Source organism: Oculina patagonica, chromosome 9 (genome assembly GCF_052425735.1).
Source record: "Oculina patagonica isolate OP01 chromosome 9, crgOcupat, whole genome shotgun sequence".
Taxonomy (NCBI): Eukaryota; Metazoa; Cnidaria; class Anthozoa; order Scleractinia; family Oculinidae; genus Oculina; species Oculina patagonica.
In genome coordinates, this window is record NC_135766.1 from 30,229,787 (window position 1) to 30,249,314 (window position 19,528).

A 19,528-nucleotide genomic window follows, 5' to 3' on the forward strand; every position below is an offset into this window, starting at 1 on the left:
TACGCCATCCGCGCGTCAATCACGCGCATTTGAATTGGGTTTTTCTTGCTGTTTTCTAAGTGAATTTTTTTTTTTTCGAAAAGGCTCCTGAGTGGGGTTTCCGCGAGCAAAGCGAGTGGGGTTACGCAGGCTATTTCAAATCGGCCTCGTGCTGCGCGCTCGGCCGATTGCGAAATGCACTTAGTCCAATTACTATTACATATTAAAGCGTCAATAAGCAAGAATAGTGTGTCTGCCTCTAGTCCCTGAGGACAGTGGAGAACTACGTAATACCATTTATCCTTTTATGTCGGAGGTATACGACTCAATGCATAATGATCGAAAGCCTATCAATTACTATATCAACTTCGTTCCCAGGGTCATCTTGTTCCCGTCCCCAGGTGACGTGAATATCTGACAGGAGCCTTGGAACGAGGTTGTTACTGTATGCACGTGTGAAGTTAGAGAGCTTGATAATGTAGTCATTTGTAGTATTCCGCATATCTCTGCACGGACTAGTTAGAGTAGAAAGCCAATTTAATGCAACCCTAACATAACGAACAGGGTAGGTGCAAAAATAACTTTCGTTATGGACAAAACTCGTATAACCTCTACCGTTATGATCTGTAGCTATTAGACATAAGAAAATAATCACTTCAGCCGCGATTTATTGATTTAATTTGTTTTATGCATTTGCTTGTAATACACTTTACACTTGTTGGACACTTTAATAAAGATCAATCTACACTGCAACTGAACTTGCATTAATTTCTTTTGTGACTACAAATAAATAATATTCAGCATATTGAAAATCTTTCTTAGCCAGTACACTTTCTAAAATCAGTGAAGGCACTTCAGTTTCAATATATAGCCGTATTAAAACCCATTTCATGCAAATCCTAATATCAACGTAATATACATGATACATTTTAATACTTCTCCTATAAATATCGCCAAAAACACGAAAATTTTTGTCGCTCTTTCTGAAAAGAGTCGCTCTTCCGAAATAGCGAGAATTTGTCTGTATCATGCCTGTTGCCTGTTGTTGGTGGTCTCGTCCGGCTAGTGACGTCATTGAAGACTGAAGCTATTTATATTAACTTCAGTTCCCAAGTTCAAATATTTGTTTAACATGCAAGTTCTTGTTTGGTTTCTTACATTATTCATGTAAATGCACTAGAGGAAATTAAATAAAATATTATTGATTGGTTCGCAGTAGGTAGCCACTGGAACAGATAAAAGAAAGTGTCATACCTGGTCGGATATTTTAAATTCCAACCTGCCTCTTTGGAATCTTGAAAACGTTTCAAAATATGTTTAAAATACTGTTTCAAACAGCTCAAAAACACCATTTGAAAAATACGTTTCAATACTGTTTTAAATAGATTACAAATACAGTTTAAACAGTCAAAAACTTCATAAAAAATATACTTTAAACACTATTTTTAATCTGTTTTTCAAAAATAGTTAAAAAATAGTTTTTAAAAACAGTTAAAAAACATATTACAAATAGTGTTGTGTTTGGTAAGGGAGGGCCCGTGAAGTATGCCGTGAATTTGAAGAGTTAGGTTAGGCTTGGTTTTTGTCTCAATTATTTTCTTTTAGTTTTTGACATCTTAGCAATCACACGATTTCTACATCTCCGTGACAATTTGTGAGTAGCGCCGACATTTTGTGACATAGCTGATTTTTGAAAAATCAGCTTGCAAAGTTTGCATGTTTCAATGCTCAACGAGGCAAAGTTTGAAATGAATTGAATGTTAGGTCGGGACATATTTATCGATATTAAGTCGAAACATCTTCGGATCTTCCTTGGCAATCTTCGGTAATCTTCGGAAATTTTTGGAAAATGTTCGGTAACATTTGTACGATCTTCGGACAACACTTTGAAAATTTTCGGGAAATCTTCGGAAAGTCGTCGAAAACCTTGTAACAAAATTGCGCGAACGAGTGAGATATCGATTTGAACACGGGAAGATCAATTTCATATCTCCGCACAACCATGTATTATCCTCTATATATTAACTTCAGTTCCCACAATTTGGTTTCTTTAAATTATTCATGTAAATGCACTAGAGCAAATTAAATCAAATTATTATTGATTGGTTCGCAGTAGGTAGCGACTGGAACGGATAAAAGAAACTGTCATACCCGGTCGAAGGGCCCGTGAAATATTAAGTGAATTTGAAGAGTTAGGCTTAATTCGTTTTTTTGTCTCAATTATTTAATTTTCTTGTAGATTTTAACGTCTCAGCAATCACACGATTTCTGCATCTCCGTGACAATTTGTGAATAGCGTCGACATTTTGTGACATAGAGGGCTTTACAAAACATACACGTACCATGACTTACGAGTAACTCTTTTGACATGATAATAAGATCACAATATTGTCAAAATATTGTTAAAAAACTGTGTAGCGCAGTCAGATGATCGCATAATAAAATAAGAGTTTCGTTTATGCGCTAATTTTTGTAAATAATCCCAAACGTTTCGGGACTTCTGTCCCTTCCTCAGCCGTTAAAGTCAGCGCGCGTCACTGTATTTGAATGTGGCAACATTGCGTGCGCGCGCGCTAACTGAGTCAATTTAAATAAAAGCAAAGTCAATGTTTATGCAGCGCGGCTGTAGAGTACAGCATTTGAAGATCAGGCGGCCTTCCGCGCTGCGTCTTTCTCTGATGTTCGTTAGGCTTTGGTAGATGGTGCTAGCATAATTTTTGGCATAATTGGAGCTAAAAAGCATAATTTGTGAAACGAGCACTGCCACGGCATAATTAGCAATTTTTAGCACTTTTTGGAGCATAAATTCATAAAATTTAGTCAATATGGTGTACTTTCTACAGAAATAAATGAAATTTAGGTAGTTTGTTTTTGCAATGTGTGTTTTAGCTATACAATTGTGATTGTTAAGTCGTTGGAGGCATTTTACAAACGGTTCAGAGATGCGAGCAGCTAATTTGGACAGCTGACGGCCGTGACGAACTGCCATAAAACACAAATAAATTTGCAACAACAGTTTATTTGAAAAACATCATAATTTGGTGTCGTTATTGCGCACCTCTATGTACAGAATCTACGTCATTTTGTGAGCATAATTTCGGAAATCAGAAGCATAATTTGGGAATTCAGGCATAATTTTTGCATAATTTGGCAAAATTTTGAGCACTGCTAGTAGCATAATATGCCACTTTTAGGAGCACAATCTACCAAAGCCTAATGTTCGTGTCTTTACATAACGTGTTTGCGGCACAACCAATAGGCATGCGCGCGAGGTCTAAAAGTAGAATGCAAATGAAATATTACCCCCACGAGGCTCAGAAAACATCAGCGTGTTCTGAGAGGAATAGGAGGAATCTAGGCGAGGTTTTCGTTTTATGTAAGTGCTTTAGGAACACCGGCTGTTTTTAGAAAGTGTTTTAGGAAAATCGTCGCGCGTCGCTACTAAAGCGCGGGTTTTGTAATCAAATGTTGTTAAAAACAATAGGCAATGCAACGGATAACAAAATTGGCACCTTGTTCGCAGGTGCTTAAGTTTGCTTTGTGTTTACACCAGTTGCTAGTCCATTTCAGTTCCAAATCGCTTTTGATTCGGTTTATTTCCGTGGTCTGGATTGCCGGCTAGTGACGTCACCGAAGACTGGAGACTGTAGCAAATCGATAAAAACGGAGCCGGTAAAATTAACATACGAGTGGATAAAAATTATAACCACAAATGTGTGATATCATCATTTTTTGGATAATCAGCTCGCAGGGTTTGCCATGTTTCAGTGCCCAATGAGCCAAAGTTTGAAACGATGTTTGGTCGGGAAATATTTATCGATATTAAGTCGAAAAATATTCGGATCTTCCTCGGCAATCTTCAGAAATTTTTGGAAAATGTTCGGAAACATTTGTACGACCTTCGGACAACAGTTTGAAAATTTTCGGAAATCTTCGGAAAATTGTCGGAAATCTTCGGGAAGTCGTCGAAAACCTTGTGACAAAATTTCGCGAACGAGTGAGATATCGAGTTGAACCAGGAAGATCAATTTCAAATCTCCGCACAACCATGTATTATCCTCTATATATTAACTTCAGTTCCCAGGTTCAAATACTTGTTTAACATGTAAGTTCTTATTTGGTTTCTTTAAATTATTCATGTAAATTTCACTAGAGAAAATTAAATACAATTCAGTATTATTGATTGGTTCGCAGTAGGTAGCGACTGGAACGGATAAAAGAAACTGTCATACCCGGTCGGAGGGCCCGTGAAATATTTAGTGAACTTGAAGAGTGATACTTCATTCGTTTTGTGTCTCAATAATTTCTTTTTTGATTTTGACATCTCAGCAAAATACACTATTTTTACATCTCCGTGACAATTTGTGAATAGCGCCGACATTTTGTGACAAAACATACCGACGTACAGGATAACTGTCTTTACATAACGTGTTTGCAGCACAACCAATTAGAAGCGGGAGGTGTAAGACAGATATTTAGCCCGGTAAAAAAAGGGAGAGAAAAAGGAGAGCGCGGGTTTTACAGTCAAATGTTGTTAAAAACAATAGGAAACGGATTACAAAATTAGCACATTGTTCGCAGGCGCTTATGTTTGCTATGTGTTTACAACAGTTGCTATAGCAACCCCTTTTCAGTTGCAAATCGCTTTTGATTCGGTTTATTTCCGTGGTCTGGTTTGCCGGCCAGTGACGTCACCGAAGATTGGAGTCCGACTCGAAAACTATTTATATTAACTTAAGTTTAATTTTTCCAGGCTCAAATAGTTGTTTAACATGTAAATTCTTATTTGGTTTCTTTAAATTATTCTTGTTAATGCACTAGAACAAATAATATTATTATTGACTGGTGCGCAGTAGGTAGCGACTGGGACGGATAATAGAAAATGTCATACCCGGTCGTCGGAGGGCCCGTGAAATATTAAGTGAAATTAAAGAGTTAGGATTAAGTCGCTTTTAAATTTTGACATCTCAGCAATCATACGATTTCTACATCTCCTTGAATAGCGCCGACATTTTGTGACAAAAAGAGCTTTACAAAATATACACGTACAGGGTAACCGTCTTTACGTACTGTGTGCGCGGCACAACCAATTAGAGCGCGGCTTTATAGTCAATCATATTGTTAAAAACAATAGGCAACGGATTACAAAATTGGCACCTTGTTCGCAGGTGCTTAGGTTTGCTTTGTGTTTATATCAGTTGCTATAGCAAACCTTTTCAGTTGCAAATCGCTTTGATTCGGTTTATTTTCAGGTCTGATGCTACAGCTTTTCAGATCTTTGTGAACGCCCATTTTGTGAGGCGTTTATAAAAGCCCTTGGCTTGAACTGCAAGCACGGAACCCTTGTTTGAAGAGGCTGAAGACGGATCAACATGGCTGGACGTATAAGCTGGTTCTTTCTGCTCGCCTTCATTGGTAGGTTTTTTTCAGTATTTTCGTTGATAAAAATAACTGGCTAAAACTGCCGACAGGTTTCGAGTTGAATTTTCTTGTTAAGCATTTCTGCTTGTGTAAGTTGTACCAAATTGCCGATATATAAGCTCACGACCTTTTTGGATGCTGGCTATGTCAACAGTCTTGGTCGAAATACAGATACTCAGTGCGAAACACATTTGAAAGGTTGCAGATATTTATGAGAGTACATGCATTACGTAAGAACGCTTTCAAAAATCCGCGAGCGTATAAAACAGTAGACAATATCAAATAAAGATAAACCGGAAGGCACATCGAGGACATCTAGATCAGTCGGATTTCTGCAACTGGTGACAGGATATATTAGATGGACCCTGATTATTTAAATTTTTCAGAACTCTGAGTTGTTTCTTGTGCGATGCAATGTCTGAGTTTCACTTAATTATGTTCGATTTGCTGAGACGCACGAATTCTTGCGGTTTTGTTTGATATTGAATTGATTAACCCCTTGCAAATGAAACCATTTTCGCAGCAATCATCTATCTACTGATCTCATGTACCGAGCTTGCTTGCAAATAAATTGCGCCAGTTTTACGCAGATTGAAAGGTTTTTTCACGATTTAAGCCTTCAAAGAACGCCTTTTCAGCTAGTAGCTGTAGTGTCAAATAAAATTGTCCCTGGAGGGTTTCCCGAAACTTTTGAATAATAATAAGTTTGAATTGAAAGAAACTACAAAGTACGGAAGGAAGTACCTGTACTTCAAGTCAAGTAGTTTACAATGACATGATAACAGTCGATATATTGTAGACAAAATTGTATTCAACATATTATTTCTTCCGAGTCGGGTTTAATTTAGAGATTTAATTGAACAAAAATTCCGCCTTTTTTCTTTTGTCAGACAAAGCTTCGGTTTATAGCGTCGCAATTACATGTGCTTACTCGGTCATGTCAAAATTGAGCTAAATTACACTGCAGACATTGAACCCTTTTTCTGCTGTAATTGTTTTCGGTCGTTACTGTCAGTCGACAAATACAATGAGCCAAGATCTAACATTTGCAAAATCCTCGAAAGCGTTCCTAAAGTTGAGCCGCGCTGCACCCTAACTTACCGCCTGGAACGGGCTAAAATTAAGGATGCTTTCAGCCTAAAACATTCTGAACATTATGTGTACCTTTCTGGCAAGTTAAATCCGTGAGAAATAAATTAATCTTGCTACAATAGTGTAATTGACAGGTATACCATTAAAAAAACGTAAAATATATTTCAAAACGCAAACTTTTTACAGCAAAATGGTGTAAGTTTACTTATCAAGAGAGTGTTTCTTAGTTGTTTAAGACCATTAAATTATTCACGAACTATTTTGGGAGGCATACGTACATCTCTTTACAAGAAGTCCATGGTTACACTCTAATGTTACTAGTTATGTTTACAATAAGAGTTTTGGTAGTCAAAAACACTTTATAATAACAGTTTGTTTTACCATGGCGACATTGGGACTGTGTCACGGCTGAATTAAGATCAGTTTATTAAATAAAGTTTAGGCACAAACTTGCTAAGAAATCAATTCTATGGATTTAAATCACAAAACCATAGCTTCACAAAACCGACTTCGTGTCTACCGGGCGTTATATTTTAAAGTTTCAACAAAACAAGACTAACTTTGAAAACTGTTCAGCCCAAATATTAAAAAAACCCACATTGCATTCCATTTCAATCTTTGCCAATTTTTGGCCATCCGTACCTTCTTTTGTATTTGCTGTGTTTACGGAAGTGTTCCTTCACTGTTTTAAGCGGTTTATTTTTTTTATTTCACCGAATTTGATGGTCATTTCCCATGGCTTAAATCAGTAAAGCAGTCTCTTTAATTCCAAAATTTCAAATGATGTCATGTGTTCTAAATATATTTCGGTTTCGTCATGTGCTTTGTTCCCGTTATGTACGCAACTATCCGACGGTCTGGAATAGGCTAAAATTGATTTGGCTTTCAGCCGAAAACAACTTGAACATTATGTTTAACGTTCTGGCAAATTAAAGGGGCTATGTCACGCGATTTTAGGCAAATTCGGCACTGACCAACTGGTCATAGAATTAACTGAAATATCATAATAACGGCTTTAAACTGTAGAAGAACTCAAAAAAAAAAAACACAGAAAAAGTCCAAAAGGGGCATGGATGGGCAAAACGAGACGGATTGTGTTTGGGTTAACTTGAAAAACTTCGGCCCGACCTTTTTTAAGTTTATCTCAATTTGTATAAAAGTGTCATTTACAATGCTCGAAAATCATCATTGTTTGTTTTTGGATTTTGCCAATAAAAGACTTTCGCTCTGCCATTTTGAAGCTTAGAGCTCAAAAATGAATTACCCAAAATACCGTGCCCTAGCCCCTATAAATCCTTGCCTACAATAGTGCAAATGACACGTATTTTATGAAACTTTTAAAAAATATATTTTAAAACGCAAAATTTTTGCAGGAGAAAGGTGTAAATTTTATACATTTTATTGTTATCAACGCATGTTTGAAAGTTGTCAAAATTATTCATTAATTATTTTGAAAGGCCCACCAATCCGATATTTACATCATTTACACGACTTCCATGGTAACAGTCTAATGTTACTAGCTATGTTTTCAATAAAATTTTTGGTAGTCAAGACACTTAATAATAACAGTTTGTTTTACTATGGCGACACTGATAAGTTATCCCATAACAAAAGGCCTTAATTCCTCAATTTCAGATGAGTCATGTGTCATAAATAAATTTCGGTTTCGTCCTTATGTCACTTAAGCTTATTGTTTTAGATGAGTTGTTTTTTAAATGTAAAAACAAAAAATATAAAAAGCTAGAAAGTCCAAAACAATCCAAGCAGGCTTTAGAAGAGAACTATTTTGTTTAGAGCGTATTTTGATTGCGTTTCGTCAAACCAAAATCAAAAATCATTACTCTGACCAATCGCAAAGGACACAGACAATCTAGTGAACCAATCAAAATTCGAAGTAAATACACGTAGCCGCACGAAGCGTGGGAAAACGTGTGTAAGCGAGTCAACATTTGTTTTAGTTTTACTTCTGATTGGCTCAGAGAGTGGCACGATGTTTTCAAACCAATCACTAAGCGTAGTAATGCAAAACGAGAGAAATCGCCAATAACTTTCCACACTCAAGTAAAAATCGCGCTAGCTAGTATATAACTAAAGAGTAGTTTACTTTCGGCATAGTAAGGACCGACGCGCGCTATTTTTAGATATTCTGTCACTTATGTGCTTAAATTGGGCGTTTGGTTTGCGGTTTGTTTTTTTGGAATGGAAGAGAAACCGTTTTTCTTGGGTAAAAATACAACCTTTATTTGGGGAATAGAAATCAAACTTTGGCTATAGAAATCAAACTTCGGCTATAAAAATCGATTTTTTTTGAAAGGCGTGCGGAAACAATTTGAAAACATTGACCAACGTTTGCAAATTGCAACCATTTCCATTCGCAGCCAAACGCACTTTTAAACAGTTTTAGTGCTCTAAAGTAGCAATTGTTAATACGACATCAATATAAAGTTTGTCTGTTAAAAAATCTGTTAAAATCCGTGACATAGTCACTTTAAAAGGTGTTAAAAATTCTACTAAAGATACCGAATACTCGTCTCGCGGAATATATGCAGATCTATATCACACTTAAGCAATGATCAATTTAGCCATACACCTGAGCTGATGAAAGTCTTACGAGGGCGCTGAAGGGAACTGCTATAATGGGAACTGGGATTTGCCTACGTTTCCACTGAGAAAATTGGATTTGGGTCACTGGGACTGGGAATAAAAAAAAAACAAAAAATGGAAATAGCACTGGGATTTGGACAACAAATAGGCTGGGAAGCGGGATTTGGGACAAATTTGGGCTGAAAATGGGATTTATTCCTCCCTCTTTCAAAACCCTCTTTTGAAAATCAACTTCATATACTCATGCACCCATTCCACAGTTCACTTCATGTTACCAAACTCGCTGACCGCTCTCAAATAATCATGCTTGCAGCTTTGAGTGAGGGCTCTTTTCTTCTCGTGCAACTGGCACTACAGTACAAAATTGATGACCGATTTTCGTCGATCTGAGAAAATGAGAACCTAGTTGTTTTTTCTCTCACAGGTGCAAACCTGCTCTCAACCGTTGCTGCGGATTTCGACAAAGATACTTGCGGAGGAATTTGTATGAAGGTTCTTGGCAAATCTGGAAAAGTCGCAATAGCTCGATGTAGTAAGGGGAAAAAGGGTAAAGCCTTCGTGTTAGGAGTGGATCATGTTAGGCAGCTGGCCAGTAACGGCAGCAAGGTTGGCAAAGCTGCGGAGGACTTCTCGGGCCAATCCTTCACCTTGGAAACACTTAACAGGAGTGCTAGGTACCAAGGGTTTAAAGTTCAGAGTCTTAAAGCCAGGGCGTACCTTGCAGGCCCGAAAGCTTGGCTTCGTGTCTCGCTTTACATATTCTGTCAAGCTGGAAACATAACTTTTGGCGACGAGGAGTTCACGGTGCAGAACGGGAGCTTGAAGCTTTTCCTGGAGGTTTGTTTTTTCTAAAGTAAACTGTTAACGGTTCTTCTTGTGCCTCACCAAATAACGTCAAAGCAATCGTCTGCATGCGAAACTGAATTGAATTGAATTGAATTGCGAAAGATAGGATCCCAGGGTAGCCAAAAGCTCAGTATATATATAGGGAACTCTGGAGACCACCAGGGAAGAGGAACATAGTTACCTTTTTGCACATAAAGCTAGGAATGTAGTTGATTAAACAGTTTGCTCATGGTCTCCTTTGCGACCGTCTTTGTCACGCTTCCCTGGTTGCGTGACATCCCCCACCTAAAAAAGGGGAAGAATACGGGATATGCTTCACTGAATGGCATTTAAAAAGTCCAGGGATACATATTTCGTTACGTTTTGTTTAAAACAACTTTTTTACACGCGCGAAATCAAAGAAACTTTTTCCAGATTTAGCAATTACATTTATTCATCAAAGATATTTCATAAAACTATTTTTTTGCAGCTTGACAACTTTGCCTTTTGCAATGGAAGCCAAACAGCCCTCTGCAAAAGGGACGAAATAGGAGATCTTGCAGAGATTGCACTGGAGGTGAAAAGCAGGGGAGGCAAGCCCCCGAAAAAGTTTGTCGATGCTGTTAAAAAGAGGAAGCAAAAGATGCCATGTATTCGTAGAAACAACAATAGCAAATGCCCCAAAAGGTTTGCCTTTGATGATGTAGAGGGTGGCGATGAGATGGTTGCTGCAGCAAAGGTAAGTCAACAAGACACAGCAATGATGGAGAAGCTGCCTTTCATGCATGGGAAAAAGATTAGGCATAAGCGACGGAGCAGAGGCAGGGTAGCCCCCCCTTCCCCCAAAAAGGCACGAAAATGGGGGAAGGGGGAGAGGGGGTCTCACCCCCCCCCCCCACGTTTAGGTGCCCAAAATATCGCGAAGACAGCGTAAAACTGATTAATTGTCAAGATATTCCGTGTTGTGAGCGAGTTCAGACAGTGCATTCATGTTCAGGATTGAACGCAAGTATTGCTTAATGAGTACTTCATGTTAGACTGTGTTATTTGGCATTTCCATATTACTTCATATTTGACAGATTTTGGTGTGTTTTGGTTAATGAGGACACTTTGTGATGCCTGTCACGAGGAACGTGCATCTCATTTGCGTTCAATCCTGGACATATCTGAAACAGTTTGGAAACTTTCTTGAAAGTCTCGGGAACCTTCGTTTGCCTTCGAAAAATTTCGAAAATCAATTGGAAACTTTCGTATGGCCTTCGAATATCAAACGGAGAATCTTCGGAAATATTCGGTCTAGAAACTGCTCAGAAATCAAAACGCTGCAAAAATGGAATTAAGTTGCTTTAATTATGAAAAAATGCCGAGTATTTTTTGGGACTTCTGGATTGCTCTTGAGTGCATCCATAACTTGATAGTCAGTACAAAGCTCAAAAGCTTAAAACCACTGTTTTATTACATTTGTGGTGGAAATTTGCATCAAAATCCGCATGCGAGAGAAAAATTATAGCGAAGATTACGGCGCACGCTTACGTGCACTGAATTTGATTGCCCAGCTCTGCTAGCTATGTTAATTGATTTTTGCATTGATTTGACTGCTAATTTGGGTTTTGTTTTCTTCTTTTCTTAGTGCAAAAAGGACGGCCAATTTGTTAACATGAGCGGCGATTTTCCCAAGATCATGAGCAAAGGAAAGAAAATGCTGCTGGCATTCCGTGTGCCCAAGTTTAACGACAGAATTGTCATTGATCCAGGTGTAACTTTGGGAGATGGTGAAGTCGACGACGGTGATGGTGGTGATGATTACGGCAAAGGCCACGCCTCGTCCATTCAACTCAGTATCTACACGTTTGTTGTCATGGTGACCGCTTTGTTTATGTTCATGTGAGGCTATTAATAGGCTTGAGATCATTATGCATTTTTGCCTTTAAAGTAATACCCAATGCGGTATTCATTTAAGCCTGGTTCACGCAAGCGGCATATCCACATAGTAGCAAGGTTACACGCGCAAACGCAAGAAAACACTTTACCTTGATGTTTTATGTCACCAGTGTGAACGACACATATACCAACATAGCAAAACCATAATGGCATAAGTATAACAACAAAACGAAACATTTGATCATTTCTTTATGCCGTTCTAGCCATCTCATGTCGCCTGTGTGAACCAGGCTTCACTGTTTTTGTCCGAAGGTATTTTCTTTTAAAGCTTCTTTTGGTATCTCTTCACTCCTATTTTACTGAACTATGTTAACAGTCGGGGGAACAAGCGCCAGTTGATGGCGACATCACTTCTCCGAGAAGTGACTGAGCCCGCAGTTTTCATCCCAGAAGTTCCTAAGTTTGTCTGCGTCTAGTTACCGAGAACCGTGGAGAACTACGTAATACCATTTATCCTATTGTGTCGGAGGAACTGTTTACGACTCAATGCATAATGATCAAAAGCCTATTAATTACTGCATCAACCTCGTTCCCAGGGTCTTCTTGAACGAGGTTGTTGTTGCAGAAACGTGTGAAGTTAGCCCGGAGAAGTCAGAATGCTTGATAATGAAGTCTTTTGTAGTATTCCGCATATCTCTGCGTGGACTAGTTAGAATACATATAGAAAGCCGCCAATTCAATGCAACTCCAACATAACGAACAGGGTAGGTGCAATAATAACTTTCGTTATAGATAAATCTGGTATAACCTCATGGGTCATTACAATTAGTTATTTCCTACCGTTATTGACCTGTCATGACCTGTAGCTCTTAGATTTCAGGAAATAATTACTTATGTATTCCTCTACATGTATTTCTCTAACACCACTTTGCTGGGATCTCGGTAATTCGTGTAATCTTAAACGATTTCTCGGCTATCATTTTAAAAAGCGCGTTATTTCTCAGCTGAGAGTTAAAATATGGCCAATTCTCTACTATCACTTAATCCCATCCCACACCCTCTACAAACAGTGTGGTTTTCTCTAAATTTGTCTCTTCTAGTGGGAATGTCCGAGGTTTGAGATCTAGGTTATCTCGAGGAAATAGGGTTTACGAAACGTTTGTACGTTATGTCGTTGTTGTATTGGATTGATATTTTACCGTAGTTTTCGGTGGCTTTAACAATAAAGCTTAATTTTTTTGAAATTATTGCACTTTTTAAGAAATTTTAATCGTGGTCCCAAAGAAGGGTTTTGGGGTGTGATCTCAAAAGTAATGGAGGCTGCGAAAGTTCTGCTTTCGAACCCAAAGCCCAAAGCTTTTCAACCTCGTTCTCAGGGCTTTTCCCTTGGTAATTTTGAAGAGGCGCTCCAAATTACCAAGGGAAAAGCTCTGGGAACGAGGTTGAATATTTTATAATTCTCGGAACTCAGACACAACTTCCGAGTTTCGTTTATTAGTTCTGATCTTGTGGTTTTGCCTGGATCTCGTTAGCCCTAAGCTAGAAACCCTAGAACCCTTTGGGACTTTGTGTGTTTTACTGATTGATCATCTTGGTTAGCTAATACTGATATTGGGCAAATGTATGTCTTGTAGGGAATGTATCACGTGATCAACGCGTGTTTGTTCCTTACGGTGTTTGTGGCAGAGTGAAAATTGTCAGTATCTGCTAACCTATGAGTCATAATTTATGAAGTATTGGCGATGGATTCCAAGAAGTGATTACACTTTTGCCAAATAACTGGTTACATTGTATCAGGTCAGAGTCTTGTTATTTATGTGGTTTCTTAGAGAAACCTGTACAAGGCTGCTTGGCTGAGCCAAGGTAGTTTATTTAAATACACTATTTTTTCTATAAGAACCAATTTCTAAGAACGTCGAGGCTCAAATAGATCCTAGTCGAGGTCAAGAAAGGCTGAAATCTTACGGAACTTGAGAACGCACCCAAGGCTGACATCTGGGAAAGAATCTCAATTTTTTCACAACGTAACCAAAAGGCAATGACATGACGTAAAATTGAAATGCAGTTTAGAGCGTTTGAATAGTCTATCAACTTGTATTTAAGACCATCTTTGCTCAAACCGTCTAAAATTGTTAAGAAAGTTCAGCCTCGTTAGCCCTACAAGTTATATTGAAAGAGTGTATTGTATATGCTGTTTTGGCGTAGTTTATTAAGATGGTTGTTATATCATTCAATTACTTGTTATACACTTTACACTTTGTTGAACATTTTTAATAAAGATCAATTTACACTGCAACTAAACTTGTATTTAGTTCATTTCTGTCTAAAAGTGAATAATATTCAGAATATTTTAGATCTTTCTTCAGCAGTACACTTTCGGAAGCCAGTGAAGAAAATCAGTTTTGTAATATAATTATTAAAACTCATTGGGCATTTAATCACTATTTCGTGGATATCTCAGTGTGATATCAACCTAGTGTACATGATACGTTTTGGTACTTTTCCTATAATTATCAAAGATAATTTTTCTTACTTTTTAAAAAATGTCGTTTATATAACGCGATCTCTCAATGGGTCGGGAGCAGCTCTCGTAAGTTTTCACATGATTGACTCACCACCCCTCGAGAGAAGAGTAGAACAAACAACAGGAGCAACTATGCTCCTAGCCCCTAAACAATAGCAACTGCTACACTAGAAATCATCTAGAATTAGAATATAGCCGCTGTATACGCGCGATGGAATACTAGCGGGCATTATTTTTTATAGAATATAGCTGAAAACTATAGAAGCCCGGTACCCCGGATGTGCGAATTGTTTGTCGAATTTCGCTGAACGACTTCGTCGACTTCGCCTCTATTCTCTTGTTTTGTTGTTTAAATGATGCTTCAAAGCAGCAAGTTTTTATCAGAAACGTTTTACATGCTTAAATGGAAGTAAGAAAGTGTTAAAGGAAGCGACAGATGAAGAAAGAATCGTTGAAATTTGTTGTTTTTCTTTGGAGTTGTGTACGCCACTATTTTGCCGTGAACTGCCCGAAATTGTTTGGAAATTATTTAGCAAATCAAGCCGGACACTAGCAGCTTTTCTAGACCTCAAGCGTGCATTATTTTCTTACAGAACATGGAAAACCATCTTCTAGTAGGTAATTATAAGCTTAAGAGATCTGCTACACTACTGCTTTAATAAACTGGTAGTCTCCCGAACCATCTCTCTTCTAAAATCAGTCTGCATATACGCACGCATTTTTGCATTACTAAATGGTACATAGGAAAGAACATTTACTTTAATTCCAGGCCAGATAGACCAATTTCAATAAATATATTAAAATTCTGACTTGCCTTCGGTTCTTAGGGTATTAAAACCAAAAAATTCTTACCCATTTTTATTTAAAAAGGTCTAGAATTGACTGATTGGTGTGGCTCTGTCCACCTCAGGCCGATTAACATGTACATCCACACGAAAGAAGGATCAACATCTATTTTCCTCTTACAGTATCAATACATTGTCATGCAGACAGGTAATGAGAATTCAGAAAAGCATCAACTAGTTAATATTGGTTTGATCTACCACCAAATTCTCGGAACATGCACTAACATAAATACATGGCAGTAGGAGAGGAGAATTAGTCCTTCGATCTTGTGTGTTCACGAATTTCTACTGCAGTTCATAAATGCTGACTGGATCAATAACTTCGGCATCCCTCGTCGCAACAACACGGCTCTGACTTGCCTCGGGGATTCTTTTGTCAATAAGTGGACAAACGGTTTGCATTCTTCGTTTGAAACGCTCCCTGATCTGTATTTAATTAAAAAAGAGAAAAGGTTCATGAGATCCAGTAAAAACGATCACTTTCTTTTGCGACCAAAAAATGTTCCCTTTCTTTAAACTATAATATTTCAAAAGTTGTTTTTACCTCACTGTTCCTCAAGCAGTGAAAGAAGAAAATGGAGAAGCCCTGTAAAAAACAAAATGTAGCAATTTTAGTTGCAGAAATTAATGATATGACAAAGAGATAACTCCTTACCTTACTGAATTTTTAAAGGTAATGTTCGCGCCAGGGTTAAACTGACCCACACCGCCGGAGGAGATTTATGCAACATAAAGTGACTAGGACGTATTGCAACTCCCCTAGCTTGGATGGGATGCTAGTTCTTCCAATGTTACCAACATGATTTTGTCAGGTGGTTCTAGCAATTCGGCGCTACACATCCGGGTACTCCTGAGATGCAGTTTGAAACATAACACAAGCTGCAGTAATGAATATGTTTGTGACTTTTCGGTAAAGGTAATTTCCTAGAAATAGAACTGCTCATAGATTTCTAACCAAACTTTGCCAGTTGGTTATTTACCTTAAGGTAAGTTAAATTTTGAAATAAAAAGGGGGGTCACCGTATTCGTTAATATAAGGAGCAGGAAGACCTTGTATTTTTATTAAGATTTTTATTATTATTATTATTATTTACCATATAATTCCTTATATTTCCTCGCGAGTACTGCTGAAAGTACACGTTTTCGGTGATAATGTATTCTTCTGCCATAGAAATTGATCTGTATTCATTTTATAGAAAGAATTTGATCGCTACTTTCGAACTAAGAGAACAAAATAATAGATCACCGAACTCGTTTACGAGAAATTTCTCTCTCTCGCGAGCCAATCCGCATAAAAAAACCGCCATTTTGTTTATATGCGCGCACTAATTACGCGTAAAATTCTGCGCAGTAAGGATTCGCAATGCAATACTAGGGAATCACCTTAATAACAATACGAAACATCAATAATGTACACCAGTTCAACACATGATACTTCATAAATATTTGTTCAGCATTGTACCTGAGTGGAATTGAGGATTACAAATATGTAGGTGAAAGCGATATGAGATGGTGATAGAAAACCAAATAACCACGTGACACCCAACAAGGGAACCAACACCACGCATGCTCTGATGCCAAGTCTGCGAGTACATAAAACAATAATTAAGTAAAAAGATTTATGTGCAAAAAAAAAGAGAAAAAAAAGAAAAGAAAACAAAAATAGATAGTGACTCCTCCCCTTGGGAGCGTACGCTCTATAATATCCTCCCCCCTCCTACAGAGAGGTTCCAACCGATAGGAATACGTTTATTTGGATGGAGGTATCTAAAAGGTCAGGAATTTCACGTGTTAAAAGAAAAGAGAACACAAAACTGTCTGTTAGGTATTTTATTGAGTTTTCATTAATTATCCCAAAGCTAAAGACAAGAGATGTTGTGTAGACACGTATATAGTATATACATGAGTAAGGGTTTGGGTTTTGGAACTTGGAGTGGCGTTTTCCAGTTAAAAAATTGATTGAGTACCTCAACCACACCTCGGGCTAAACCAAACTCAAAAAAAAGACAAATTACACAAACTTTATTTAAACCAGTGACTGATAATGAAGGGACTTATATTCTCGCACCTCATCTGTTCGGTCTGGTTGTCTTGTACTTGCTGCATTTCTTTCATTTCTTTGATAACTCGTGCAAGGATTACCAAGTTTATCTGCAAAAAATGAAAGAGAATCCTGTTCAGTGAAATGCAATAGAGCGGTTTTTGAGTGTTGTGGGTAAATTGCGTTTGCTTTGGTTTTGCATTACTTCGCTCAGTGATTGGCTTAAAAATCTCGCGCCGCTTTCTTAGCCAATCAGAACTAAAACCAAAAGCAATCGTGACTCGCTCGCGCATGTTTTTCCCGCGCTTTGTGATTGGTTCACTGTATTGTCTGTGTCCTTTGTGATTGGCCGGAGTAATAACTTTGGTTTTGGTTTTACGACACTCAATTGAAAACTGCTCTATTTACATAAAGGCCAAGGAGTCATGCTCTTGAGCCGTCGATGGTACCGAAGTGTCCAAAAGGACTAAGGGGGATTAAGGTAACTTTTGGATCCTGTAAATAAACATCTAACCGCATTTCTTTCGTTACTTCAAGAAGAAAGATTTAAAAGGAAAACATGTAAGATTTGTTGGTTCACTTACAAGTTCGATCAGCCCAACAAATGAGACAAATATCCAGATCAGATTGTTCGCGGAAGATATCCAGCAGCTTTGATATGAACGAAAAAAAGGAGATTCAACAAAAGGTTGCGAATTAATGTATGAAAGAACGAATGAACGGACGTAATTATCTCCGTTCAGTAATTACAATAATGACAACGTGTAAAAAGCTGAGCCTACATATTGCAGGAAACTAAACACAAAAATACAGTTCTTACTATTTGTCACTGACAAAACTCTGGATTCCATCTTTTCCTGCAGCAATGCTCAGGGACATAGCCACAATGATTGCAGGAAATCCTGAAATATTAACAAACATTTTACAGCTTTTTCTCCTTGCTTCGTTTAATAAGATCACTTTATCCATTGTAGTGCATCAGTTTACTTTGAACAAAATTCACTTTAAAATATTTCAGTGTAGTTCTCTGATTACTTAACGCGTTACCCTTGTGCGTAAGAAAAACTAAATCTTTTTTCTATCGGTCAACTATGTTGTGTTTCAAATGGTTCCTTAATCAGCTGCAGTCCCTTAATTAAGTACCACTTTTGGCCCCGTTTAAATGCCATTTCTAAAATAAGGTGCTTTATGTACTTATTTGCTTATAGTTGCGTTACTCTATTGTGTAGCTTATTAGGTGTTCAGCTTAGCTACAGATATGTTCCTTCATTATTTATTTCGCTACATAATGTTCTCTATCTCCAGTTTACTTTTTCTTGTGTGTGCCAACTGGGTGCCTTGTGGGTACAATTCCACAAAGCAGTCAGTTTCCAAGTCACGTAGTCATTTCAGAACTATGATGCCTAACTACCTCTCAATAAAGCGCGTTGCATAACTGATTATTCTTACCCCAAGAAATGGCGTGATAAATGCATATTTTATCGGCGATGTTGTAAACTTTGACAACAAACAAGTAAAGGTAAATTCCCTCGACGAGCATCCAACAGAAAGCTGCCATCAGGAAGTACTGCATAAGAGCCGCTACTGTAACACAAGCTCCCTGTAAAAAAGGATAAGAAACAAGAATGGCTAGACTGAATTAGGGCATAAAAAATACAAACTAACTGTAATTGACTAGTTTTTGTTTACCTTGTTTTCTGTTGCATCAATTCCGGCAAGAAAGATTATATGCCCTACTCCGATGGAAGTGGTGAGACTAACCCGGATGTGAGATAGAGGTGCATGCCGGTCTCTTCCAGGTCCCAAAAAACAGTAAACAAACAAATAGGCAAATAAGCATAAATAATATAGCGTATAAAAAAATGAAAAAAATGTTTCAACTCTGGCTGGATGTGGCCTATACTATAGAGGCTACTAAGCTCCAGTATTCTTTTCAGATTTCCTCAACAATTCACCGTTTCCCATTTATTATCCTTAGTGGAGAGAAATACTTTACGAGTGAAGCAATCTTGTGCAAGAACACAACACAGGAAACGGCCAGACAGATTGGATCTCACACATCTCGATTTGCAGCCTAGCGCACGAAGAATTAGGCTACTGTGCCTCAAAATGGAAGTATCATTGAGTATGTACGTTAGCAGAAGATAGCTGATTATTGTGAGAACAACTCCTGTTAGAGATAAAGCCATCCCCACTTGTGTAAGAATTGTTAGAATTTTATCGTCTTCTTCCGATGGCTGGGTTTGCCCCTGAAAGGAAAAAATGCCTCTAGTTATTACATACAATTGGCGAAATCTAAAAAAAAAAAATGAAACA

The 19,528-nt window shown here is 37.9% G+C and overlaps 3 protein-coding genes and 1 pseudogene across 7 annotated transcripts in view; 3 read left to right on the forward strand and 1 right to left on the reverse strand.

Annotated features, from left to right (window-relative positions):
- LOC144664763 (skeletal aspartic acid-rich protein 1-like) overlaps positions 1 to 732 on the forward strand; it is a 13,544-nt gene extending 12,812 nt beyond the window's left edge. Inside the window, exon 4 of the mRNA XM_078525968.1 lies at positions 1 to 732. This exon is cut by the window's left edge and continues 769 nt beyond it. The gene's annotated coding sequence lies outside the window, so the exon portion shown is untranslated.
- Positions 1 to 19,528, forward strand: part of LOC144664840 (uncharacterized) — a 181,182-nt pseudogene that overhangs the window by 59,213 nt on the left and 102,441 nt on the right. The window lies entirely within an intron of this gene.
- On the forward strand, positions 5,237 to 14,073 carry LOC144664768 (skeletal aspartic acid-rich protein 2-like). 2 transcript variants are annotated; one of them, XR_013572848.1, is made up of 5 exons: positions 5,237 to 5,394; positions 9,521 to 9,933; positions 10,412 to 10,660; positions 11,552 to 13,754; positions 13,790 to 14,073. XR_013572848.1 is itself a non-coding variant. In XM_078525974.1 (4 exons), exons 1-4 carry the CDS (start codon positions 5,352 to 5,354, stop codon positions 11,807 to 11,809), a joined length of 963 nt encoding a protein of 320 aa, XP_078382100.1. In that variant the 5' UTR covers positions 5,237 to 5,351; the 3' UTR covers positions 11,810 to 14,073. The 2 variants fall into 2 exon arrangements, 1 of the variants encoding a protein (XP_078382100.1); XM_078525974.1 differs by having other exon boundaries at positions 11,552 to 14,073.
- The window catches only part of LOC144664634 (adhesion G protein-coupled receptor L4-like), an 86,107-nt gene continuing 80,675 nt past the window's right edge, over positions 14,097 to 19,528 (reverse strand). For 2 of the 3 annotated variants that reach the window (XM_078525792.1, XM_078525797.1), the window contains 7 exons: positions 18,662 to 18,812; positions 18,033 to 18,114; positions 17,797 to 17,863; positions 17,240 to 17,322; positions 16,634 to 16,754; positions 15,716 to 15,757; positions 14,097 to 15,597 (listed from right to left, as the gene is read on the reverse strand). In XM_078525792.1, coding sequence (XP_078381918.1) covers positions 15,457 to 15,597; positions 15,716 to 15,757; positions 16,634 to 16,754; positions 17,240 to 17,322; positions 17,797 to 17,863; positions 18,033 to 18,114; positions 18,662 to 18,812 — 687 coding nt within the window. In that variant the 3' untranslated portion in view covers positions 14,097 to 15,456. The remainder of the gene's footprint in view (positions 15,598 to 15,715; positions 15,758 to 16,633; positions 16,755 to 17,239; positions 17,323 to 17,796; positions 17,864 to 18,032; positions 18,115 to 18,661; positions 18,813 to 19,528) is intronic. The other variant, XM_078525798.1, reaches the window with a different exon arrangement.